Below are 27,976 nucleotides of genomic sequence, written 5' to 3'. Positions count from 1 at the left end.
ATGGATTCTATCTCAGAAACCATGGCTTCGTACCAAGAATCTGCATCTTGATCTTTCATCGCTTGTCTATAGTTATCAGGGTCGACATCCTTTTGTTCATCAACAGGGAGTAGATCCGAAGATTCTCCCAAGAACATAAATCGATCGGGTTGAACTACAACCCTCCCACTACGACGAAGCGGTGGTGGTACAGCTGTGACAATGGTTTGTGCAGTGTCTTGTGGTGCATTCACTTGCACACTTGGCTGGGGTGATGGAATCGCCTGTCCATTGCCTTCGATTTCTTGAAGAACAATCTCGGACCTAGACTTGTGCTCATTTATATAATCATGCTCCAAGAATCGTGAGTTGGTGCTAACAACCACTTTCTGATCCTTAGGATTATAAAAATAAGCACCTTTCGTTTCCTTAGGATATCCTACAAACAACATTAATTCGCACATGGGTTCCAATTTCTTCGCTTCCTTGTCTAGCACGTATGCAGGACAACCCCATACCTTTATATGGTTCAAGCTGGGCTGACGCCCTGACCATAACTCGATAGGAGTTTTAGGAACCGATTTGGACGGTACCCTATTCAGCAAATAAACAGCTGTTTCCAAGGCATATCCCCAAAACGAAATAGGCAAAGATGCATAACTCATCATTGATCGTACCATTTCCATAAGAGTTCTGTTTCTTCTCTCTGCTACACCATTCTGTTGGGGAGTACCTGGTGCAGTCAATTGGGATGTAATCCCACATTCTGACAAGTACTGTAAGAATTCGTTTCCGAGGTATTCGCCACCGCGATCAGACCGCAATGACTTGATAGATTTACCCCTCCTCTTCTCCACTTCTGCCTTGAATTCTTTGAATTTCTCAAAGCATTCAGACTTGCGTTGAAGTAGGTAAATATACCCATATCTTGAGTAATCGTCAATGAAAGTGACGAAGTACTCATACCCTCCACGAGCTCTAGTGGACATCGGTCCACACAAGTCAGAGTGAATCAATTCTAACACATGCGAGGCCCTATTCCCCTTGGCCTTGAAAGGCCTTGCCGTCATCTTTCCCTCTATACAGGATTCGCAGGTTCTAAATGGAACAGCTTGAAAGTCTTTCAAGACTCCATTTGAAACGAGCCTTTGGATCCTATTTAGATTGATGTGGCCTAACCTTAGGTGCCATGCATGTGTATATTGTTCATGAGAATAATACTTCCTCTTATTCGGATTTGGAAGGATTTGTGATGTAGATGCAACATGGACAGAGTTGTTAATTGGACATGTAATAGTATAGAGAGAATTGTTCAAAATTCCAGAACAAATAGTCTTGTTATCTCTCATGATAGAAACACCTCTATCAAAAACAACAGAATATCCATTCAAAAACAATTTTGAAACAGAAATTATGTTCCGCCGAAACTCCGGCACATATAAAATGTCTCTCAAAACTAAAATGTCATCACCAAAACATAAAGATAAATCTCCAATAGCAACAGCTGCGACCTTCGACGCATTGCCCATGGAGATGGTGATCTCATCACTTGCCAGTTCCCTTGTTGGCTTGAAGCCCTGCAAGGTGTAACAAACATGGTCAGTTGCCCCCGTATCCACTACCCACGAATGAGTAGAAAACGAAGCTAAACATGTTTCAGTTACTAAAACTTGTGACGTACCTTGTCCCTTTGCCTTGAGCACTGGACAATCTTTCTTCCAATGCCCAACCTTGCCACACTTGAAGCACTTCCCCTTTTCGGTCGGCTTCTTCACACCGCCAGTAGGGCCATCTGCTTTGGCTTTACCGCTCCCACTAGCTTCATTGTCATGCTTGCCCTTTGGACCTTTCCACTTCTTTTTCCCGCCTTTCGACGAAGAAGTAGATCCCTTGGCAGCAACAAGGACCTCTTTCCCTTTACGCGAGCCCATGACTCCCTCTGCCGCAACTAGAGCATTCAATAACTCATTAAGAGTATAGTTGACCTTGCTCATAACGACATTGAGACGGAAATTCTCAAAAGATTTGGGGAGAGAGTTGAGGATGATATCGACCTTGGCTTCGCCTTCGATACCCCCTCCTAGCATATCAAGCCTGTCAAACAGATTTGTCATATGCATGACATGATCGTGCACAGAACTGCCCTCGCTCATAACACATCCTAAGATTTCTCTCATGATGTTAAAGCGAGCAGATCTTTCAGATTCCCCATAAACCTCAGAGAGATTTAACATGATGGTCGCTGCATCGTCCATGCCTTGATGCTGGAGTTGCAAATTTTGTGACATAGTCATCATAATATAGCACTTGGCCATATTATTTGACTTGTGCCACCTTTTATGCGCCTCTCGTTCCGCATCAGTCGACCCATCAGTTAAGGCCGCGGGACGTGGAGTGGTAAGCACAAAACTGTGCTCATCAGCGTCAAGTATGTACATAATATGGCGTTTCCATTCGGTATAATTAGGACCGGTGAGAGGATTGTTTGCTAGAATATTAACTATCGGAGACATAGACATATCTGAAAGTAAACAAATAAACATGTAAGAACATGAAAAGCATATAATTCGTAACAATAATATTGTAACCTTTTGATAAAACAATATTAATGAAACCTCCAACGGCTCAAAGAATCCCATGTGTAAGCCACGTGGGGTGGACAGTTACACACGAACTCCTCAACCAGACTATTCACCTAGTCATTTAATTTCCATCCATGTCAACTTAACCTTTTGACAAAGGAAATTAATAGTTGGCACCTTAACTAGACCATATCATCATCAAGAAGGGACTTCGTGGGGAAGTTGTACATTGTACTTGATATGATATCTAAGCAATAACCATATTTTAACCTTGAAAATTAAATTCTCGAAATTAACATACTCACGCGGACCATGTCGCTTTCAATTTAATTTTCTTGGTAATCTTATTTAATACCATTCTCCAAAGTACTTATGAAAATTATACAAGTAAGCCACGTGGGGTGGACCGTTACTGCATAACTCCCACTACTTCAATGGTTTAAATATTTTTATAGAAACCTCTTCTGACAAACTTATGAGAAACAGATATGAAGTAAGCCACGTGGGGTGGACCGTTACTCATATTGCTAATCACTTTGTCTAGAGACCGCATGTGGAGGTCTAAAATAATTTTTAATTACTATAAAAATTATTAAACTGCTTAGTCTTTTTTTCTTTCAAAAGGTTTGTTCATGCTCAAGCACATAAACCTAAACATGCTTCTCTAGAACGCAACATGTAAATCATGCTCGCAGAATTCTAAAACATGCTTAAGAAAACGGCAAACCTACTATCATGCTCGTCTAAGCGCAATTAATAAACAAATATTAACAAACAAAGACGGGCAAAAGCAGGTAAAGAGCATAAGGGATTAACAACCACGACATGCAAAGAACATAATTAAAGAATTAAAATTCTTCGTGACCCATTCGTGGAAACCCAACATCTATTCTATTTTAAAGAAAAATTAAAATAAATAAAAAGAACAATAAAAAGCCCAAAAACCGCCTAAACAGGCTCAAAATACTGATCCAGCCCTTGTTTGGGCCCAAACTCGCGGTCAAAGGCCCAGAACCCGGAGTCAACAGACCCTACCCGCGAACAGTACCCGGATCCGCGCCTCGGATCCGGTTCTTCACCCTTCTGACCCGCGACCTGCACCTTCCATTGCTAGGGTTTCGCGCCGCCAGAGCGGCGCTGCATACAATCCGGTCGATCTCAGGCGTCGTCGCCTACCAACTGCTCTCCTGCTGGCGACATCGTCAGCCATCGCTGCTGCTCCGGTGAGCCTCCACCCGACACCAGCGTTGCAGCGCCGCGATTTCCGCCTATCGCCGCACCCTTCGTCTGCACGGTCCGGCACCTCCAGCAGCGTCAACGGTCGGCAGCAGCTCTCGCCTGACTCGGCTTGGCGTCCCCGGCAGCAGCAACGAATGGCGACAGCAGCGGCTCCAGCGTGCGGCAACAGCAGCGGCAGCAGCGGCAGCGTGCCGCCCGCCGGGCGCGCAGCGCGCAGAGTGCGCAGGCGCAGCCCCGGGCGTGCACCGCCCCTGCCCGCTGCTTCCAGCCCTCGCCCAGCCCGCTGCTTACAACAGAAAAACGAATACAATTCGAAAATCTAATCTAACCACGGATTTTCTCGTGGTGGAAAAATAATTACAACGTCAAACCGACGTATCCCACGAATCAACAAGCCACGAAGAACAACAGCAGTTAAAAACAACGCTCATTATTAATCGTACACAAATTAATAATAGAGCCAAGAAATTAATCCTGGGCTCTGATACCAATTGAAGGAATATTAAATTGAATTAATACTCGATTGCCCGATGATCGTTTCTTGGATTATTATTAATTCAAGATACAACGATTAATTCCTAACATGCTCCTATGAATTTAACAGCTGCACACAGGTGTTAGGAAAACTTACTTGAGAATCGGATGCACAGATGATTGATGATCGTGTCAAATGATTCAGACTCCAGCTCTGATCTTCTCGACTGTATCCCGCTCAATTCCCAACGTTGGATGGACAACGAGCTATGGAAATTCCCAAGACAGAATGTCACTCACGTTTCCTGCGCCCCCTCTGCTCTCAAAAACCCTAATTTTTGTCAGTGTATTTTCCTGAGAGCTGACAGCTGTATTTAATAGATAATTAAATACGTATGGGGCGCTCCTTTCTTGTGAGGGACGATTTCTGGCTCTTCTAGGGCTAGGAGACATTGGGCCAGCCCAGGGACCAGATACAAGGAATAAAGATGGGCCTCAAATAAATTAATTTATCCATGGTCAACCCAGACCATAATTAATTTATAAATATCAGTTCATTCCACTAGAGAACCGATACTGACTTACCTCTTTATTGCCGGTGATGAGTCGGGGCTTGTATTTAGACTTATTAAATCTCCGTATTTAAAATATCCGACATCCATTAATTAATTAGAGCTCTGACAGCTTAAATTAATTAATCTCTTAATAATTCCTTAAGCAGTACCACTCAATCTTTATTATTACGCCTGAACTTAATCAACCTGCAGGGTTTAGCGTAATAAACCTTATTGAGCTCCTTAAGGGGATGTCATTATCCTATACCAGATACGGGTACTAATACAGATAATCAAATATCTTATATTAACCGCTATCACCCAAGATACAGAGTACTCGAGTTAGTATATAACTTTCACCCATAGTAAGTCAAAGTGATATACGAGTTAATATATATATCTGAATACTTATTAGTATTAAGATTTATAAGTCACCGAGATCTTGATTCTTCACTTAAGTCAGATAGAAGAATACATCTCAAACTGTGGTCCTATCAATACGTAATGACGTACCAGTATAGACAAGTAGCCAAGACAAACTACTTCCATCTATACTGCAGCCTAAACCAATAACTTGTCCTAGAGTTATTTCGGCTGTGATCATATTATATCTCTTAAGGTTATTCCAATTATATGGTCTTCTGTGATCTACAACACGCCATATAATCTACTTATACAGAGATAAAGAACATACATATGCAATCATGAACACAATCAGATAGGAGATAAAAATAGTGAATAACAGGAATCATTGTATACAAGCATAAAGTTCTTGCTTTCAGTATACAAATCCAACAAATTTTTCGCCCAACCACAACCCCAACGACTCGGGACATGGGCGTCTAGTAGTGACTCGTCGGAGAGTATTCGATCAACCCCGCCTAGCTTCGAGGAATACGTGCAAAGAGATGCAATTCTCCGAGATAGGCAGATACATGCCAAGGTCCAACATAATTTGATCGAGCACGTGCACGTTTGGGCATGTTTCGGACTTTTAGGGCTTGAATAGTTATTTAAGCTATGTTTTTTTTTCAATTATATGTAATTTCAATTTTATGTAATTTAAATTAATGCAATTTTAATTTGAAGTAATTGTGTTATTTAAGTTGGTGCAATTAAAATTAAATAAAATAAAATACAAAAATCAAAACTAATGGATATGAGTAAGTTGATGAGTCTCCCTAATGCAGGCAGCTTACTCATAAATGATCCCCTACTCCGTTGAGTAAGCTCATTACTCAGCGGATTTGGATGCTCTAAGTAACTTACTTGCATGTGGGGGTGGGGGGGAGTGGGGTGAAGGAGGGGGTGGCCAAGAAGATCTAAATCAGAATGTCAACTCTCACTTACTTTTACACGAAGTAGTACAGATTTTAATGGATGAAGTAATTACGAAAAAGCAAAAAAGAAATCGTGTGTGGGGGGGGGAATGGAAGGAGAAAAAATTGATGCGTAAAAGAAATAGGAGTATGTGCGTGCATTTGATTTTCGGTTCGTTTTTTGTTAAAGTCGAATCATATCGAATTTATATTTGATTTTTTAAAAATTAAATCAAACCAAATAAATTGAATAAATTAAACTGAATTAACTGACAATTATAGTATTAAAACAAACCAAAGATTAGAATTATCCAACAAAAACAAAAAAAGAACAAATTGAAAACCCGAAAAAAAAAATTGTACTCCCTTCGTCCACGAAATAAAGTCCTACTTGCCTATAAATATTTGTCCACCAAATACAGTTCTACTTTGCTTTTTGTACATTTACAGTCTCCCTTCTTTCCTGTATTTACTACCATTTGCCACTAAGAGCAACTGCAATTGAGTTCCCCTTAAAGGCTCTTAAATGGTCCACACCATTTGTGAGCCCATTTCCCACAGTGAGGCTCTCAAGTCTCAACACTCATGCTCTTAAAATTTTCTTTTTCATTTTATCTTTATTTTTAATGTACTTTTCAATTAAATTAAAATTTAACATTACATTAATTAAAAAAATACAATAATTAAAAAAAATTACAATAATTTTTATTTCTATTTTATCATTATTTTAAATTAAAAATAAATATTGAATTTTAACAACAAATGATAAATAAAAATAATAATTAAAAAATGATAATAAAAAATTGGGGTAGTTGCCTATAAATCCATAACGTTTTCCTGAAATTGGTTTTTGCTCCAGATTTGAAAAATCAACTTCTAAATCCATAACGTTTCATTTTCATCTCAAATTAGTCTAGTAATAATTTTTATTTCTATTTTATCATTATTTTACATGCATTTTGAAAATTAAAAATAAATATTGAATTTTAACAACAAATGATAAATAAAAATAATAATTAAAAAATGATAATAAAAAATTGGGGTAATTGCCTGTAAATCCATAACGTTTTTCCGAAATTAGTTTTTGCTCCAGATTTGAAAAATCAACTTCTAAATCCATAACGTTTCATTTTCATCTCAAATTAGTCTAGTGATCGGTTTTTTCTTACGCCGACACCGAAAATGACACGGTGGCACATTTACGACATGTGAAAAAAAAATTAAAAAATTAAAAAAAAATCACATCATCATCTTCCTCAACTTCCCCCACTCCCAAACCTTAATTTTCTCTTCCCCACCGTCCGCCATCGCCTGCCGCCACCACAAGCCGGCGCTCGCCGCCCCCTTGATGCGTCTTCAACTTTTGGGCCATTTGGCCCTATTTTTCCTCTTTGTTTGTGTCAGTTTAGGTCGTTCTGGGAGAAAATCGGGTCGTAATGGGGAAACAGTCCAGTAGAGCGCAAACAGAGGAAATGTGGTCGGAATGGGCATTACCAGCCAGATTGCAATGTCATGTTTACCAGTATGGAGCCTAGGCGCAGTACCTCTCAAATGTAACTTGGGGCATGGACGATAGTCTCAGAAACAATCTCATTTACATTTTTCTTTTAGTTTATAAAACATTTATTCGCTTTTAGGAGTTATAATTGCAAGGACGATAGTCTCGAGCATTTCGATCTAGGTACTTTGTTGATTATCAATTTCTACTTTGCATTGTGTTTATTATCATGAATTAATTTCAATTTGTGTTCATGTATTTCAATATGTGTGAGTAGTTCTTTTGCTGAGGTTTAAGGGGTGGAAATAACTGTTGTCAATATGTAAACATTCGTGAGGCATTTGTGCTTTCGGTTGAGTCTAGTGGTTCCGGATGGATCTGTGTCGAATCATGAATAGTAGGGGCCTAACGGGTGATCTCCGTTCGGTAAAAGGCTGTCCATGTCAAGCAAAGGCCAAACATACTTGGGCGTAACAACCATTATGCCCATGACCGAGTAGCTCGCAGCATCAACAAAAGATGTTGTAGATCCGGAAGGCGAGGAAAGGATTGATGGGATACACTGTCCTCCCTTGATCTTGTGCTTCTCTAGTGACCATCCATCAACTGTGACGAAGCATAAAGCTATGATTATCGATCGAGGGAAGCACTACGCATCCGTAAGAGTATCACATGATTGGGTGGACACAGTTTCGAAAATGCATAGCCCATGATGGTACGCCTTCCGAAGGTGCGGAACCGTGGACCTCAGGAGAGAAGGTTGGTGAGGGTCATACATGGTGAGTAATGGGTATGACTACTATCTAAGGAGGAGTGAAGCACAACCTTGTGACCGAGGAAAAACCGTGATCTTCGGACCAAGTGATTATAATGGACTCAACCATCCTAAGTGTGAAGTATGATCTCTTGAAACGCCTCAATGTCTTTGGGCCACGCCTTGAGATTATATGGATCATGGATGGATCATCAGTATGCCTATGACCAATACTAATATCGACAACAGTTATGACCTAACCGAAAATCTTACCCCCTTGTTATTATTGATCTTTGTTTAAGTTCTTGTGCAAGTTATACATATTGAGACTTGTGACACCTCAGTTTATCTTCGGAGAACAAAAGTGTTCCTCACTCCCTATGGGATTCGACCCTATACTTGCTGCTAAGGCTGATCTTTGGTTGCGAGCAATAGGAGCGTGTACTGTACGTCTAGGGCATACACATGTATTTTGATCGTACCGCACGACGGGTGCGTGTCACCCCTAACGCTCCAGCCCCCTACCTCGACACCTCATTTGTTGAGGCCGCCTCTTCTGGTTAGGACGAAACGCCCCACAGCCGCAAACGTCAACCACCCTCTCCACTTCTCTAACCGTTCAAACCTAGTCCAAACACAAGAATTCGAGCTCAGTTTCGAGCTCAGAAATGGGGCGAGAATTTCCCATAATGGAATATGAATTCGAGCTCAATTTGGAGCTCTCCATCGGTGGTTGCTACGCCAAATCAGAACCTGCGAGTTTAGAGAGAGAAAATTCGAGATATGTTTTTTCCTACGAGAAAGCCAAATTCTATAGATGATGAGAGAGATGCAGGCGATGAAGAGGAGGGAAGTTGTGTAATTATCGGCGAAGGTCTGAAATTATTGGCACCAAGGTAGGGGGAGTGGAGGAGTGGCGGCGGCAGGGTGGGGGAAGGGGACGGGTCCGGTGAAGGTCTGAAATTATCGCTGCCCAGCAAAGCCTACAAGCGAAAAGACAATCTCTATGTAACCCTTCTTTGGTCGGTGATCTATCTGTACTACCTCCGTTTGGTTCCCAAAGTGATCTATCTTCTACTCAGATATATCGGCCGAAACTACAAGTCACTTATCTCAGATTTCAAATTATTCATGGGAACACTAATTCAAAGAAGATTGTGCTGTAAATAGTATCACGACTGTGGAATATAGAGTGGACAATTTTCTATCATCTGGACCAGATAAGCTTACCTCTCTCTCTGAATCGAAGATGACTACTCCTGATTTGATGGAGATCTGTGAATTTGTCGTTGAATCTGAAGTGAAGGTGCCGAAAATACCATTGACGGCCATGGAATATGAACCGGAGAGTGTTTCTCTCTCAAAACCAGAGACTTTTCATTCTCTATCTGAATTGAGGATCTCTGAATTTGCCATCTACAAGACCTAAATGTACACAGGGTGGGTTGGGATCTCTGAATTTGTAATGCCCTATGTTGGCTATGAACCATGGTTGGCCAGCGGCGCCATCATCGTTGATGTGGAAGCCTCGTCATATGTGAGACGAGAGAAAATCAAAGCAGACATAATCTGGTATCTGCAGACCCTAAGGATGTTATTTTCTAATCAATTATCTTTCATCTAATAAGGTGATTGTGTTCTTATTTTTACTCAAATTGATTTGCATGTGAGTGGGTTGGCTGGTGATGTCATTTTGTGATTTTGTTCGGCTGAATATTATTGAAAATTTTGTGATGTTTTGTTGAGAATTCTTGAACTTGATGCCTCTTTGATGCCATTTTGTGATCCTATTGATGGCTCTGATATTAAACAAGATACTACACCTTGTTTTGTGTCTCTATTGATGGCCTTCATACAGAATATGATTATACACTTTTAATTGGTTGTGGTTGTGATTTGTGAAAAAGATGTGATATTGCACTTGATTTTGTGAAAGAATGTGATATTGCACTTAACTGTTGATGCTCGCTGTGATGACAAGCTTGATGAAATTTGTCTGAGGGGTTGTAGTTTGTATCTATTACATGAAGGGTTATGATAGAACATGAGATGTTGTCTTCATGATGCCACCACTAGGTGATCATTTCCCTAGTTTTGGAGGTTGATTTTGAATACTTAAAGTGTAAAATATGACCCACACATGAAGTCAATGATGCAAAAGGATAATACCGAGACATTTGTTACTAAAATAGCCACAAAAAAGAGAGTTTACACTATAAACACCTCAAAAACATGATTCACAGTGATTGTCCCTGTAAACTTGAGCCAAGAAAAGAACACATAATCCATTATCAGTGATTCCCATATGCTGCAGACTGCAGGCCCTCAACTAGTTGGTCCAGATTTTAGAATGCATCATGTTCACTTTCTTGCAAGTTTAGGAACTCTAGGTTGTCCCTTACAAGCTTATTTGCAGCTTCATTGCATCCTGGTAGAATTCCAAGCCTTGCCACTTTTTTCTTGGTCATGTGAGAAATTTTGTAGTTGTTGCCCCGCCTTAACTTTCATTATCTCATGGTAGCATCTTTGCATAGTAAAAAACACATTGTTTAGCTTCTCTGGTGGGTACTCTTCATATGCATCTTTGATATTTTGTAGTAACTCTTCAACATTTGTGGCTAGCTTATGATCTTTGAGTGTTTGTATGGCTCTAAAAAAGCCAAGATCATTGACATTGGTGTCACGAGAATTACCAGGTTGGCAGATTACTTGGATGTTAAATCCATCAGCTTTTGCAACTACTACAAACTATGGCTTTAATATGGGGTTTGGTATAACTAAATGATGAATCTGCAAATGATTCTGATAGCATATATGATTCAAATTATCATACCTGGTTGATTAGGCAAACCTTTATGATTGATTTTGTGATTGTTAGAATTGGTCTCACTTTCATGGTGCAATTGGCTCTATTTTTGAATTCCTTTGAGTTGGTTCCTTTATGGCAAATGGAAATATATATACCAAACTTTTCATCAAAGATGATATTTCTCTCTACATCTATTATTGGTCTTGAAACAGGACACATGAACATAATTTTGAGAGTGTATCACTTTGATTTGCATCCACTATATGGCTCAATCTCATGTGGCATAAGGTAGTATCTATCCTTGATTTTGGTTAAGTAAAACCACTTCTCATCTATTTGTATAGGATTGTACATTGCCTGAAACTTGATGAATCCACCCTCACTTAATTAAACTAAGCTGACTAAGGCTCCAACTTAATCTACACAACCTATTTTGAGGGACCAAAAATGGTTTGATAGTATTGGTATGATGTTTAAGCTTATTCTGTTTCACCCACATATGAATAAATGATTTACTAACACCAAGGTTACCTGACATGTCCTTTGTGATGATCTCTCTAGCATAAATAATTTTTTGACTTTCTCCACATCAATTATCCATTTATCTTTGTGTGTTGACCATTTCCTTATTGATTTCACCTAAACATGTACTCCCAAAGCCACTTGTGCTATTGTTGCCTTCCAAATCCTCTATATAGTCCTCAAATCCATGTGGAACAGTTGGGAAACCTCTTTTTTTGCCCTACAATCAAGCCTACAGTGGCTGTTGTGTTGGAGAAGCCACTATGTCACATTATTTATGGAATCATTCATCAATTTAGGCCTACAATTGTATATGCTATGCTTGTTCTCTCTAGAATTTATTGCTATTTGGTTCTAAACTGCAGAATCTACCTTAATGGCTCTATTTATTGATGTTTTAGAGGGTTAGGTGTAGTTCAAGTTTCCCCCAAACAATTGATCACATCATTATACTCTAATGAATTTTTTAATGAGTTAAAAGTTGTTTTTACCTCCAAAATTTGACTACTTTAGTGAATTCATTTCGCCTACTGTAGTGACTTTTCTTTTTGTTAATCAATTGCTAAAATTTTATTCTATTTTTGATTTAATTAATGACATTCAAATATTTCCAAAACTTGGTGGTAAAGCTAATATATAAGCAACCCGATCTATTCGCTCCAAGAGGAAAGGGGATGACCGTAGCAGTTGCGAGCCACTGCGGTGGAGGCGCGACTGGCGGCGGTGAGCGCTGGTGCTGTCCGCGCCACGACGGTCCGTGGTGGCCGCCAATAGCGGAGAGAGAGAGAGAGAGAGAGGGAGATTGGAGGAGTAAGAAATGCAGGGGAAATGTGGGAGGCAGAGCGAGATAGAGAGAGAGAGGAGAGCAAGGGCAGCGCCGACGGCCACCGCGAGCAAGTGGCAGAGAAAGATATCGAGAGGCAGAGAGAGATCAAGAAGCAGAGAGGGAGATCAAGAGGCAGAGAGAGACATAAGTTTACTTGAGACAGAGTGGGCGGTGGTGCGACGAGGACGGCGGCGGCAGCGGGACTCACCAAATAGGTGAAATTCAGAGGGGAAAGAGAGGCAGAAAACCCCCAGAAATTGAAGGTTTCTGATTTTAGGGAATGGAATGAAAGAGAAGATGAGGCGTCGACCTTGCCACGCTAAAAGCAGCGAGAATCGGCGATGTTCGCCGAAGAATTAAGGGATGGGGGAAACGGCAGAGAGAGGAAGAGAGAGAGAGAGAGAGAAAGAGAGAGAGAGAGAGAGAGAGAGAGAGAGAGAGAGCATGTTTGCGTGAGGAAAAAAAAAAGGAGAGAGAGATTAATTTGATTTCCTTTTGTTTTAAGAAAGATTCTTGCTTTGTATTCTTTTATTTTACTAACAAAAAGAAAAATACTCCCTCCGTCCACAAAGATTGTGGATTTATTACTATTTTCGTCCGTCTACAAAGATTGTGTGTTTTATTTTTTTAGAAAGTTCATTTATACTTTAAACCCTATTCACACTCAATATTTACAAACCCACCTATTATTTTTACAATTTGGTGGCCCCAATACTACCCTTTAACACTAAAATTACATTTTTTAATTTTTTTATTAAAACTCGTGCCCTCCACTCTACCACACACTCTCTGTGGATGGAGGGAGTAGTATATTTAGATGGGCTTAAGTTAATTCGTGGACCTATTAATTTTTTGATGGCTTAGTTTAAATAAAATTGTAGTGGCCCTTGGTTGTAAATTAATGAAATGATGGACTTAATTTGTTTTATTGGACCCTTAATTTATTTAAGTGGGCTAAGTTATTTTAATTTTAGCCTGATAGTTATGTATTAAGGATTATTAATTATTAATTAATAATTAGATTGGTTAATTAAATTGCCTAAATATGTAGAATTATTTTAGTTAATGATTTTTTATTAAATTAGTGTGAGTAGAGTTATGATTAACGCTGGAGTTAAGATTATCACAGTTTAAGTATTTGTTTAGTCAATTTGTTGGTATTTGTTGGTAGATTTGCCAAATAGTAGCTAGTCTTTATACCATAATTTCTAATAGAACTATCACCTTAAGACCAACATAAGTAGTCTTTCAAAATCAAGTTCATATTATTTTCTCATTGTTTATTTAGTTAGCTAATTTTATCTTGAAGGTCAGATACAAGAAAGAGGGTAAAACAATAGTTCAGAATTACATGTATCGTCATACCACAATTAGGTGGACTTTCTTATATAAAATTCAAGGTTTATATTACGTTGTAGTTCTGTATGATACCTATCTAGCACCAGCAGTTATTTTAATTGAATTTGGATCATGTTCTATCCAGATGTTATACATTATTAGTGTACACAAGGAACCGTGAGCCAATTTAGCATATCGGTCAGTCTGACCATGAGCTAGTTTAGCGTATCGGCAGGACTGTGACCATAGAAGGTGGCCACCTTCTTGGCACACACTTATCATTGCAGATATGTTAGAGTTCAAAGAAATATAGTCTGATCAGACGAACTTTAGTGCAAGTAAAATGACTAAAGTCATTGCAGATATCTTGTTTTTATTTGCTCAACTCAAAGTTAGTTTTGGGCAAAGATCGCTTTCCACTTTGACCTTCAAAGTTAAATACAAGTATTTTATATTATGTTATTCTCTTTGCCTTTATTTACTTTATCATGTCTAGATATTTTTCCTTCTTAATTTGGGCAAAGTCGATTTTGGTATGGGGTGAATAAAACCATGAGGTTGTGGGCATAACAACTGTGTATGTGTGTTCCCGAAGCATTAGGTCTGAATCCAATATAACTTGATCAAACTCAGAATATTAATCGACCGCTAATATTTTGGGCAAGATCGGGTTATAAACAATAGGCGGATAAAAGTGTGGAGATCTCCCACTTTATATAGTGTAACTGATGCGGGCGGTGGTAGTATGCTTGGACCATTTGTATCTGTTGGGTGTTAATGCATTCTAGGCATACACATTGACGAAGCCGTCGTTTAGCTCCCTGCAAATAATAGCCATGTGCCCACAACTGCACTAGTTAGCAGTAAGCTGAAGGTCAAATCCACATGGAACTGATTGTAACTTCTTTTGTCAAGGTGTCACTAAAAATGGGTTGATTTGGGTATCCCGCTATGACTACTCTTGTGGGTAAAATGATAAAGGAAACTAAACTGACACATAAACGAGATTTGATCAAAAGACAAATGAAACCTAACTTGGAATTGACTTATTAAACATGAACTTCACTCAGTCATAGGTGCAATCATATTCACTACATGCATACATCAATTGGTTATAGGTCAAAAGCAGTAGCGCCCCGACTGTCATGCATCACGCAAGCTAAAGCCCTCAATTAATGGATTTAATTATTCTGCCCATAAACCCTCCCTATGTTGGCCTCTCGCTTGAAAGGGTTATGCCCAGAAAACATTAAGATTTAGAAAGACCCAATTCAACCTCTTGAATGGGAAAAGCCATGGATCGCGATTCCAACACCCGTTGTACTCTTCGACGATTGAAATTCATTTCGCCTTATGCCCAAAGCTTACTTGTGGTCAAAACTCCTCAACCAATTAGTGATCAGTTAATTAATCAAGTTGCCCAAACTGTATTGAATCAAACCTAGTGTATCGGAAATACATGCATGCAGTTATCAAGACTAATTAAACCTCACGAGTTTAACTGTTTAAGCTTAAATAATCTTGCCCAAATCAGGTTAATAAACTTAGCTAGACATAAATGAAATAAACAAGACAAAAGATATAAAATAAGACATACTGTTGGGAACTTAGTGAAATATCATTGCCCTAGTTTTGATGATACCAAATCGTTAGGTTTTCTTTGTAATAGACTAGAACTTTTCGAACTCAAGTGTTGGAGTTCTTTTTTCTAGTTTAGCTAGTGTTCTGAAGACTGAAGACTGAAGACCGGAGGACTGAAGACTGAAGAGCTCGACTGAAGTTGCGTTTAAAGGTAGAGTCAAGCACTGATGTTTGACTGATCGAGTTTCTCAACTAAAGGATCAGTTACGACTGATTCATTAATGCAGGCCACGTGGATTTAGCGGACTGATACTAAAGTCAAGTATCAGTTAACATTCTTCCTCAGACTGAACCTCCAAAGTTAAAAGAAAGCCACACACTCCCAAGTACAGCCGCATTAAATGCAGAGATTCAGAGGATCGTCATTTCTCTGCAGAGCATTCCTTTTTGGTGATTACCTTTTCAGAGACGTACTACTTCTTGTACCTGAGTAGCCGTTTCTCACCAAACAAGGAATCTCGAAGATTGAAGCCTCAGCAAAGTTCGAATTTCTCTCCAGCAGATGAATTTTTGAAGACCTTCTCCGCCAACGGATCTATTCAAGACCTCTCCTATAAATAGAGCTCGAGGAACACTTCGAAACGTTGCCGAAATCGCTACTCAGCAAATCAAAGTCTTCCAAAGTTTGAATCGAAGAAGAGAATCCCAAAGCCAAAATCAGTCCACTACTGATTACATATATTCTTTTAGACCTTAGGCAAATATTGTATATCCAAAGCCTAAGTTACTGATTACAGAGAGCTTGCTCTCTGTGATCAAGTTGGCAAGTTTTCGAACCTCCTTTCAACTGACCGAAAAGAGTGTTTGAGCCGAGAGGAGTTCATACCAATGTTCTGACTCCAAGAGATCTTAGCAGTTGCAGGGTAGACAAAGTTTTGTCTCAGCGAAGCTAAGAGTGAGCGAGAAATCCAACCCAGTGTGTTGGTACTGAAGATTAGATTTTCAGTTGTTAAGGTTTGCTGTGCACCTGTAAGCACAAGCCCAGAGTGTTTGTCAGTGTGATCAACTGACCGTGGATGTAGGAATTGGATTCCGAACCACGTAAAAATCCCTTTGTCGTTTCTCGCTTTTAGTCTTTACTTTCTTATCTGTGTGCAAACTCTTTGTTAAGTGAAACTGATTAACTGCAAAGTGAAACTAAATCTTGACAACGTGTTTAATAACAAAGGCTATTTCAAAAGAAAAATTTTCCGCTGCCAGTGTTATTAGTCTAACTGATAAATCTTCGGATAGTCAGTAAGATTCATAACACTCATTTTTTTTACAAACCTGACTGAAGCCTAACGCATATCAGTTAAAGTCTTAGACTTAACTGATATCTCTTTACTGAAGAGAAATTCAGTATCAGCCATCAACCTAAGTTTTTCTTAACTCTTTCACTGTTAAAAGGTTGTGTTGGTTTGTTTTTGATAAAAATAGCCTATAGTTGTATTTCCCCCCTCCCCCATACACCTATTCCAGACCTTTTGGGACCTAACACGTACTTAACTGGAAAGAAAATTTACTGAATTAAAAGAGTACTTACGGTCAAAAGTGACGCACAAAACATAAACATAAAATTAAATACTTATGCCTACACACATGCGAGTTTTATTTCCTTCACAATCTCTCAATTTACATGCAGCACAACAGAATATGGTCAATGAATGGTACCATCAGGAAAGAAACTTTCAGATATTTATAGGCGCGATTTGGGTTTAAGAAGACCTAGCCATAGAGAGTCAGCTGGAGTAAAGAGTCTTTTATCCTCACAATTCATCTGTATCTTGAGGCCTAATATTGGATATTCAAATCCTTGTGGATAGGGTAGAGGTTTAACCCTATCAAGCTCTTCATGGATGCCATCACCTTCTGCCACGATCAAGCGCCTACACTACTGCGTCCATCTGTTGTGCCGTCTTTAGCCCCGAACCTTCCGTCCAATGCTACTGGATCCTACGTAGTACTTTGGGCAAAGACTTTGAGTAATTAAAATCTAGTCGACGGATTCGACACACATCTTCTTCTTTTCACAAATATGCCTAATATAAATCGCTTCCTACGAAAGCCCTTACATAACAACCTTGATATCGGAGTTTCAATGGAAGTTCTCAAACCACAAAATGAAACACATTGTTACTCTTCTACGTTCGAGAATAAATCGGCCGTACCAGTGAGTTTTGTCTCTGTCGGTTCCATCCAATGAAAAAAATGTAGACGACCTTCTTTCTACACCCAACACGTTATCATTTATTCATCCTCAATTGATTTTTTGGCGAACACAATGGAGGAGGGGGACATGGTAGCACGACGGCAACGCCGCTATTGCTGCGGCCATTGTCACCGGCGAGTGGTAACAGACGGAGTTGGGGAGAAAGACAAAGAGAGAGATAGAGGGAAAGAATGATAATAAAAAATTAAAAAATAAATAAGTAACGATCGTGTAACGCCGTTTGGGGAAGGGTTTAATTGCCCCGATTTGGAACATAGGGGGCTTATTTGATCCAATGTCCAGTATGGGGGTATACGCTCTAGGAGTGTCTACAGTAAGGGTGTATTTGCACCTTAACTCTTCTAAAAATTTTGATTTTTCGATTTAGTTTATTTAGTTAATTAAATTTGTTCGATTTTTTAAAAATTAAATATAAATTTAATTTAATTTAATTAGCAAAAATCGAACCGAAAACAATTAACAATTGAGATGCTGTATCATCCCTGCAACAACTAAACAATTGAATGTGGTTCTATAAACGTGGGTTGATGCAAGCCGCGCACAAGTTTCAAAAGTAAAACAATTAACAAAGAAATAATACAACCCTAAAACAGGGCACAATAAAGAACCGAGTGCATGGTATTTCTGAAACCGGTCTAATTTAGCTGCTTATAAAAAGAGTGAACTGTATTTAAGATGACGTGTTCAAATACGACATTATTCGAAGGGAGTAAATGTTTTTGGAAAATTGACTAATCTAGAAAGATGACAATTGAGAGGAACAGTCAACTAAAATCACATGGCTGATGGCTGGGTGGGCACAATGTCAAAATCCCCAATCACTTGCTCCTCTCTCTCTCTCGCAAGCGTGTGACCGATGCTGGGGAAGTATGGCTTCCTGCCTTGAACGGGAGATCAATGCCTTCCTTTGGCTATCACTCATAGGTGTAACCTCCTTTTTGCTTGGAAAATTAGCCAACATATTCCAGTTATGGCGCAAGGCCCGCCTCCTACCCGGCCCACCTTGCCCTTCCTTCTACGGCCACGGCCGCCTCGTTTCCAGCTCCAATCTCACTGGTTTGCCACTTCTTCCTTTATCCCTTCTTATTGTTATTACTACTAATTTATATTTTTGGGTGCTTTTCTAGCATGCTATGGTTGTTTTGGGGGATTTTGAATATAAGATGTGAACTAAACTATTAGATAGTTTTGGAGGATTTTGTTTGATACTTTCTCATTCATAAGTGGGAACCTTCAAATTCTTGTGCTTGTATATCATAAGCAGATCGATGTATTATCTAGGTCCTTGTGTTATTCTTTTTAGATCTGGATTTTTTGCTACTTGTAATTTCCATGCATTTGGGAAGTGGGACTGGACAATTGAGTCTAGAGTTGCAGATAAAAATATATGTGGTACAGCATAGGGTGTTGTCCCTTTTGTAACCCTGAATAGCTTACAGGTGGAATTAAGTTTTTTCAAGAGGGACTTAAGTTATTGCATAAAATATTATAATCTCTACCCGAGGTGTAATTGTGTCATAATTTAGGCAACCACTCTTTGGAAACTTTTGTGGGGCTGTTTACTGTTTGCATATGCATTGTATCGTTTCTTGTTTTTCATTGTATTAGTGTAATTTTTTTTAGATGTCACGCATGAAGAGCGCTTTCTTATGATGGACTACATGTTTGCTTCTGATATTCAGATGTTCTTCACAAGATGCATAAGAAATATGGAGGTGTTGTGAAAATTTGGCTAGGTGCTACACAACTCTTGGTCTCGATAGAGGAAATGGATCTTATAAAAGAGGTACTTTTGAAGGCTGAGGATAAGTTGCCTTTGACAGGGAGGGCCTTTCGTCTAGCATTTGGGAAATCTAGCCTATTTATCTCCTCATTTGAGAAGGTTTGCTATCTCCATAATGTTCATTCCCCCCTTCCCCCAGTAGTTAAACTAACTCTCTTTTTAAATTGAATTATGTTCATTTATTGCAAAGATTAAGTTTTAATAATCTTGACTCATGTGATATAACATGGATCCCAGAATTTTACAAGCCCGATTTGATTGAATATGTCAGCTGGGTGAGTTTGTCAAAAAAGTGAGAAGTGACATACTACACTAGTCTGAATCTTTGATAAGTAAAAGATCATAGCGAAGTTCACATTCTTACTTGCGGAAGACCTTATATCATTAACATCAAGAGTGGGAATTATTCTTGACTTAACAAGTGAAACATTCTGGTTAATTGATTGAGGAGGTGTTTGGTTTGGTGGATGAGATAGATAAGATTGATAGGATTGGAGGAGTGATTAAATAATCCACCCAACTTTGGGGTGATAAACAATCACTCATTTGGGTGATTAGATGTGGGCCGAGTTATCAATCACGGGCCAAATCATGCAAACTAAACACTTGATTAAGGTGGATTATTTTATCAATTTCAATCATGCCTTATCACTCACACCCAACGCCTCCCGAGGGGGAAAGAGGAGCCTGGGGGTGAGAGAGCCTTGAATTAGGTTCCATCATCAACCTCTTATGTTAAACTCTGCTTTTCAATATTACAAAGAATCTTTGGGTGCTGGAAGAGACTATAGCTTTCTCATTTTGAGACATCATTCAAAGTTCCCTGTGAAGAGTGGGCATGAACGCTCTAACCACAGTTGCCTCTATAGTTATTTCTTAGGTCTGTGTATGGTTGTTTTAATCCACCCAAACTTCGCTTCTAACCAATCATAGTCTCTACATCTTGTACATGTAAGCACTTACCATTTGTACATACCAACTCGGTGATCTTTTAAAAATAAACTAAAACTAGTTGCCTCATATCATACTGCAACGACTTCACAAAACTAGTGATGGGTAATACAGTTAGTTTATGATTTAGCTTGTTCTTGAATGTTCTATATCCTTTAGACATTATGCTGGCAATTATTAAGCTCGACAGCATGTAGAATAGCTACATTGATCATTAATGGTGACGTGCAACTATTATCTGAAAGGTTCAAGGTGAAGGTTAATATTTGGAACAAAATGACACTTGTTGTTTTTCATAGTAAAGTAAAGTGGCATTTTATAGCTTGCGAGTTACCATATCTTTTAGTGAAATGATCCTTTACTAGATCATCTCACACATTTTAATTTTCGGACCAGCTAAGGCTCTCACCTAATCCAAGAGGTTCCTACGACTATTGTATCTTCACTTTGGAATTCTTTATATAAACACTCATGCAAGAAGGGGAAAAGTGCTGTATGCTTTTTCTGTGACTTGGATGCATTCCAAGTGGCAACAAACAGTCTTACCTTGTTCCATATTTTGTGAATTAAATTTTAGATGATATACATGTTAATACAAGTGAGTTTCTGAATGCCTTATAATTCTCCCTGTTTGATCCTTCAATAGTCTGTTCCCCTGTAATTATATTTAGTCTTAGAAGCTTACTCGACAGATATGTTTTGTATGGTGAAAACAAAAGCCTGCACTTTTAAAGTAACACCAAAGGTTTTGAAGTTTGAACTTTTCACCCCTTCTTTTGCTGTAGGTTGAACATCAACGGAATGCATTAGAAATGAAACTTGGTGTATTGCTTGAGAGAGCTAGTTCAATTCCTGAACAGATATTGGTTCATGTCATAGAAAATGCTCAAAGTGCAAGGCCCAATGGAGCTGTGGACTCTGAAACAATTTCTTTTTATCTAGCTTATACCATCCTCGGAGCGACAATATTTGGAGATGTGTTTTTGGCTTGGCCTAAGGCTACTTTCTTCAAGGAGCTGTTAGTGAAGATAGCTAAAGATGCATGCTTTTGGGCATCTTATGGTGTCACTCCTTTCTGGAAAAGGGGTTTTTGGAGTTACCAGGATTCTTGTGCTAAGTTGAAGTGCTTAATGCAGGAGCTTATAACAGAATGCAGACAAAACTGCAAGTCACGATTTTTATGGGAGTTTGATGCCCATGATCACACGGAACATGAGCCATGTGGGGAAATAATAAGTCTGATGGTCCATGGGTCTCTGACTATGGCTGCTCTTATTTCTAATATCTTGACAAGGCTTGTGACACATGCAGACATACAGGATAAGGTACCTCATCATCTAGTGTCATATTGATATCAGTTTTACAAATAAAAAATCCATTATGACGGCATGATGTCCTAGGATGTTTTTTCCATGCTAGTATGTTTCTCTTATGCAATTGCTTTCTTATGAAGGTCTTACATATTCATTTACATACAAAATAATACCTCAGGATTTCAATCTCTTATGAATATAACAAGTGTACCAGTGGTATTGTAGATTCTTCTTTTAGCATGTGTGTACTCCTATAGCTGTTTTTGTGACGTTTAGTTGAGGCTAGAATGATCTCATGCTTGTTTGTCTTTGTCACTAGTTTCAATTTACCTGATGCTATCTCTTGGTTAAGCCTGCCATTCGGTTTCTTTAGTACAACTTTGAAGGTATAGCCTTGCTACGTAATATCACTTCTATAAATTTTAGATCAAAGTACTCTTGCATTAATTTATTTTGAATGTCAAGTACAACAATATACATATGCTTTTATCTTTCTTTGTTGTGGAATCACTGAAGCCTATATTATAATTTATCTGGTTAATATCGTACTTACTAAACTAATGAGAGGAAATTCAATATCAATAAGTTTATCTTTAATTAAATATCCTCTTATATTTGTTTAAAGCTTAATCATGTACTCAGATACCTTTTTCTTGGCTCTTAATGTGCAGACATCTGTCCTGGCACCTAAATTGGTTTCTTTGCTAACTGAAATTCAAGTTCTGTGTACCTAATATGTTAAGATTTTCTGAAGATTCTTTAAGTGTAGAGGGGATTGTGTATGATTGAGTCAAGAGTATCAAAATAGTATAGAGCCTTAAAATATGAATCTTGCTTGAAGTACGATAAACAAGGAATTCCGGAAAATTTCTTTGCCCAGCTCTAATGCCAATTTTGTAGGCTAGTTGTATGACCACAATGTCCCCCCACAATCCATTAAGAAACAATCTTGAGCCAGAGGAAATCACATGTAGCCTATCCTGAGTTCCTGATACAAAAGTATTGACATAGTTTTCCTCTGAGATAGTGTGTGGCATTGTCTAGGGCTTCAAAAGCTTGGACATGTAGTTATCTGCATATGGGTCCAAGAGTTTAGGAGGCATTGCCCAGTTATTTGTAGTAGACAACACCACGCCCATCGAAACCAGTAGGGAATGGCCCCCTCCATGGCTATTCAAATGAAAAACAATATTTCGGATGCCCCACTGAAAGTTGGGAAACTCAAATTTATTCACAGAGGAGGAACATCAGGTCCTCGATTTTGCCACTGAAGGTGAAAGTGCTAGGTTCCTCTCAATGTTGTTTGAGGATGTCATTGCTGTGTCCTAAACGATGGGGAACTAAATTAAATTAAAAAAAATTCACAAAATCAATAACATCTAATTTTCATCATGAAAAATATAACACAAAATATTTTTATCTAATTACTTTTAGTTTTTATTCTTTTGAATATAATTTATTTACTATTTTTAATTTAGTTAATATTATTAGTAAACTAAATATAAAATATAAAAAATATATATAAAATAAAACGGATCCACGGGTCGGATTTGGGCCGGATCCGGATCTAAAATTTTAAGATCCAGATCCAGATCCGTTTTCAAAACTGAGATCCAGATCCGTCGGGTCCAAAAAATTGAGATCCATTTTACGGATCTGGATCCACGGATCTGGACCGGGTCCAAGATCCACTGCCATCCCTACTGCTGAGAATCTCGGGTGCAGTGAATAGGCTTTCTTCAGTTGATTGCGCTGCGAAAAGAACTGCGCTCAGTGAGGCGAACATAGCTTGCAACAACGAGAGGCACCATAGTTTATCTTGAAGCAGTTGCATTGCCATCTTCTCGAGGCTTTGAATTTGGATTTTCAGCTCTTAAATTTGGGAAGTCTGCCAAAATTGAGTTTACCCCCTTCTCTATCTCAGTGTCTTGCCTGTTCCATCTCAGTTTACATTGTGGGATTCTACAGAAAGAGCTGTAGGTCAGAGCAATTGATAGAGTCAAGGGTATCAAAATAGTATTAGTAATGAGATAAATTATGAATCTGGTCTGAATGAAAATAAATATGAAAGAGTTCCCCAGGACCCAACACTGCTTTTCTCACAAAAAAGTTTCAGGCCTAGCAAGACACCACTAACTCTAAATTTGATCTTCCTGACCTTAATTAATGACAATTTTAATATTCAAATGCTAACCTTACAGGCTTGGAGTCAGTCCAATACGAGATTGGCCCAAAAAGAACCTAAAAATAAATAAAACTTATACTTTAAATAAATTAAATAGCATCTAATAAAATAATTTATCTCTTATGAACAGCTGACTTGTATCATTGTATTGCTTAAGAGTTCTCCTTTGAGCTTCTATACCTTTATCTTGAAGGCAAGGCCTAGGATGCTATACTACAAAAACGCAGTCTGAATTTCTATACTCTTTTTTTTTTTTTTTTTTCTCTTCCATGATGATTGAATTCCCATGCTATTTTCTTTTCCATATCAGTGATAATGCCTTTGATTAATGATGTATTTTTGATAGATCCACTCGGAGATAGTTATTGCCCGAAAAACGGGGAGAAGACTAGATGAACTGAATTTTGATATGACACCCAATCTCTTGGCAGTTGTATATGAATCAGCCCGTCTACATCCAGCTGGACCTCTGTTGCAAAGATGTTCTCTCCGACACGGTAATTATGTTTTTCCTTGTAATGATAAAAATTTGCCTATAGGTTCATTTATACTCAGATTCTTAGTGTAAGTAAAGAACTTATATTATGCAGTATGCAAATCTATTAGTGAAGAAAGCTTTATCTATGTGCTGTTTCAGTATATTTTCCTTTTAAGTAAGGTTCATGTGTTATGTTTGAGTCATTATGGAAAATACATTTTTTGGGGACAGCTATCTCTGTAGGCCTCATTGAGGAGTTCTCGTTTCTATTCTATCATTATTCTTCTCTTTGCCAACACCTTTATTCTATCCTCTATCAATATACTGGTTTACTGCAATTGCATTTAGGTTTGCTTGCTTGGCAAGGAATATGGCATGTACTGTAATATTTACTACATAAACAACTTCATTTATGATGAAACAACACGCCTAACCACAAAAGAAACAAAATCTAGTTGTATTAAAAAAGAAAATGACAGAAGAATCTTTGTTTCCATGTTGTTACACCGCTTTTATTCAGCACTCAATCTTTGTGGGCGGTTGGATTATGGTATAATCTTGAATCTTGCTTAAGTAGCAGTCGAGGATATCTATATGCTTTTGTGTAACAGCTTTCAGCTTCATTAGAAGTGTCAATTTTCTTGAAGAATTTGTTTGTTTAATATTTCTCCTTCAGATATAGTGGCTAAATTTTTATTTGTTTTGGTGCTTTTTTTGAAGATTTGAAACTCAAAGATGGTACGGTGATACCTGCTGGTGCTATTATTGTTGTACCCATTCAACTGGTTCAAACGAATTGTTCAAACTGGGGGAGTGATGCTGTGAAATTTAATCCATGCCGATTTCTGTCGAGTACTGATGGTAGATGTCTCTTTGACCAAAAAGATCATTTGACAGGTAATACAATTATAGTTTAAGCCCCTTCATAAGTGGGAGTCAAATCCGAGATTGATTCAGAATAATAGGTTTTTGGCATTTATGATATTTCTTTAGTTCTGAGTTGGATTTTACATGAGATCTTAATTGTACTACCCTGCACTTCTGAGGATAAATGACTGTGTTATATATGACGATCACCCTCAAAACCACCAATTCTCACACATTGACAATCTTCTTTCATTAAATGAAAATAAAACTAGTTTTGTTTGCCATTAGCTCAGTAACACTAATTAATGTCTGAATTGAAATTGTAAACATTTTTTTATAGTTCTTATTGGAATTGATTCTTGTGTTTTGACTTGGCAGTCCATAATTATCCCAGAGTAAAATGGAAATTTACTATTTGTACTCTATTGATCATTCTCAACAAAAGACATTTAATAATATATGGTTACTACCCCTCCAATTTTAGACAGCTCTTTTGGCAAGAGGATGATATACAGATAAGCTTGAACGAAGTTGATAATGCTCATTGATTCTGCATCACCAGAATGCTATTATAGTATTTAGTGAGCACGATAGCGATTGAATTTGTGGTGTCTTAATGTAGATAGTAGACTTATGTCTTAAACAAGCAATCAAGACAATCAGCCTTAAGCGTAAGCTTGATAGCTGGCTCATGATTCTAGCCTTTTATATCCCAATAGCACGGAACAGTGCACCTTAATTATGTCTGATTATTTCCAATATTTAATTTCCATTCTACTCGTAGTCTGAATTTTCTGTGCTAGATTTACATTGTTCTGATTTCTTCTGCGTCTCTTCTGTATTTTGTTGGATGCAGAACATACTTCCTCTGTTATGAAAGAGCTAAATGAATTCGAAGCATTTCTCCCTTTCGGATCTGGCACACGTGCATGTCTCGGACAAGAGCTTGCCGTCCTTGGAATTTCATCATTGTTTGCTGCATTGATTGAACATTACGAGGTTTGAATATCTGATTCAGATCTGACGCTTCTTATCCTGGACCTAAAGGGGTCGTTTACTTTGAGTAATACGATAGATTGATAAAACATAAGATTGAGTACTTGAAGGATAAGATGGTCGCACAAGCTAAAAGTTAATCAATCCATCAGTTATTTTTATCTACCCGTCCTATCACTCAAAGTAAATGGTGTCTTACAATTTGATAGCTTATTAAATTGTTCACTCTTATTTGACTCCGTCACTGCAGTTAAGACCCCAGCAAGGATCTGAAAGCAACCCAAAACCAAAGATGAATAACTGCATTCTCCAGCTTCTTCCAAGTCCGCAGATAGTTTTCGTTAAAAGGAACGTCGACTGAAGAAGAAAGCTGTTTTTCTCGCGAGTTTTCAGCGAATGAGAGATCACGATTTGGGGGCCTCATTTAGATGATTGTTCTTGGTAAGTTTTTGATGTGGCTCTAGCGCCTGTCTTCCAAGGTGTAATATTGTAATTAGTTTTTGAAGCGCTGGACCATTTTAGACATTGTTTTCTTCCCTGTTGTGGAATTGTATTTGTGTTTTCTGTTTTTTTCTCTCGCATGAGAGCTATAATGCTTTGTAAATATGCAAACAACGCCTTCATAAAGTCGTGATCTCAAAAAGTAACTTCTCCTTTTGCATTCGGTTTCATAGAATTATTTAAATGTTTTGATACCCGGTAAGGTATGCTATTTTTCATGATTTATAAGATATATAATTGATTTCTCATTATTAGGATTTTTTTAAATCATGTCCTTTAAAAGTGATGAGTTAAATAAAATTACCTCAAATGATATATATTATGAAGGGCCTTGAAATATTTTAAAATTTTATTTTAATAAGTAATGAGTTAATTTATTTTTATGTGTTAAGGCTAATTTTCAAAAGTATACATCTGTGATGTTTAAATGTGAAAGTTTAAATGGCAAACTGTTAAGGAGAAAAAATAAACATTTTGATGAGAAAGTGCAAAGTTAAAACGTGGTTTGTTAATTATCCTATAGTAATATGCAAAATCTATTTCTCATGTATTAGCAGATATTTTTCATGTATGTGGACTGCTGCTGTGAACACATCTCCAAACTATTGGACTCTTCAAGTCAATATAGGCACATATAGGGGTGATTGTATACATAACCCCCATTTTACTCCCTATAGTTCTTAATATTAAAAAATTAATAAAATAATTAAAAAATTACTATTTTATCCTCATATCCTAAATTAAAAAACCTAATAATTAATTTTTCTTCGCTTTGTGCTTAGTATACCCAAAATCAATTAGGTATTTTCCATTACATAACTGAAGTTATAGCCCCACATATTTTATTAACAAAGTCGAAATCGTCAAGGAGAGGTTTTTTTTTTTTTTTTTTTATAATTATCAATCAAACAAGAATAAAGAGTTGAGATCGGCGCCGAAAGAAAACTAACAGAGATTTGGTTGTGAAACTATGAGAAATGAATTGAATTTGCGTGAGAAACTGATATATGTTTGGATAGGGTTTTGCTTGAATGAGTTATATGTTGCTTTATTTATGAATTTGTAGAAACTTAATATAATTTGATTATGTGATAATAACATGCGATCCTAAATTCCTTGAAAATTTGTGCTTGATGACTGCATTATTTAAGCAAT

At 38.0% G+C, this 27,976-nt stretch overlaps 2 protein-coding genes across 2 annotated transcripts; one reads left to right on the top strand and one right to left on the bottom strand.

The window, feature by feature from the left end:
- Positions 1-1,034: 1,034 nt before the first annotated feature.
- LOC131017785 (uncharacterized) lies at positions 1,035-1,981 on the bottom strand. The gene is made up of 2 exons (XM_057946513.1): positions 1,661-1,981; positions 1,035-1,556 (listed from the first exon to the last, which is right to left on the bottom strand). Exons 1-2 carry the CDS (start codon positions 1,971-1,973, stop codon positions 1,525-1,527), a joined length of 345 nt encoding a protein of 114 aa, XP_057802496.1. The 5' UTR covers positions 1,974-1,981; the 3' UTR covers positions 1,035-1,524.
- Positions 1,982-18,429: 16,448 nt separating this feature from the next.
- Positions 18,430-26,981, top strand: LOC131017777 (ferruginol synthase-like). Its single transcript, XM_057946501.1, has 7 exons — positions 18,430-18,803; positions 19,430-19,629; positions 21,267-21,806; positions 24,326-24,476; positions 25,178-25,354; positions 26,181-26,323; positions 26,571-26,981. The coding sequence occupies exons 1-7, from the start codon at positions 18,533-18,535 to the stop codon at positions 26,679-26,681; spliced, it is 1,593 nt and encodes a 530-aa protein (XP_057802484.1). The 5' UTR covers positions 18,430-18,532; the 3' UTR covers positions 26,682-26,981.
- Positions 26,982-27,976: the final 995 nt, after the last annotated feature.

Source organism: Salvia miltiorrhiza, chromosome 1 (genome assembly GCF_028751815.1).
Source record: "Salvia miltiorrhiza cultivar Shanhuang (shh) chromosome 1, IMPLAD_Smil_shh, whole genome shotgun sequence".
NCBI classification, from domain to species: domain Eukaryota; kingdom Viridiplantae; phylum Streptophyta; class Magnoliopsida; order Lamiales; family Lamiaceae; genus Salvia; species Salvia miltiorrhiza.
This window is presented reverse-complemented; position numbering and strand designations above follow the sequence as displayed.

What these genes read in the sequence shown, in the direction of transcription:
- LOC131017785 (XM_057946513.1), bottom strand. Translation starts at nt 1,973, where the DNA reads ATGAGCAAGGTCAACTATACTCTTAATGAGTTATTGAATGCTCTAGTT. An exon ending in GCTCAAGGCAAAGGGACAAG is followed by an intron (nt 1,557 to 1,660) that starts GTACGTCACAAG and finishes TACACCTTGCAG; the next exon opens with GGCTTCAAGCCAACAAGGGA.
- LOC131017777 (XM_057946501.1), top strand. Translation starts at nt 18,533, where the DNA reads ATGGCTGGGTGGGCACAATGTCAAAATCCCCAATCACTTGCTCCTCTC. An exon ending in TTCCAGCTCCAATCTCACTG is followed by an intron (nt 18,804 to 19,429) that starts GTTTGCCACTTC and finishes TCTGATATTCAG; the next exon opens with ATGTTCTTCACAAGATGCAT. An exon ending in CATTGATTGAACATTACGAG is followed by an intron (nt 26,324 to 26,570) that starts GTTTGAATATCT and finishes CCGTCACTGCAG; the next exon opens with TTAAGACCCCAGCAAGGATC.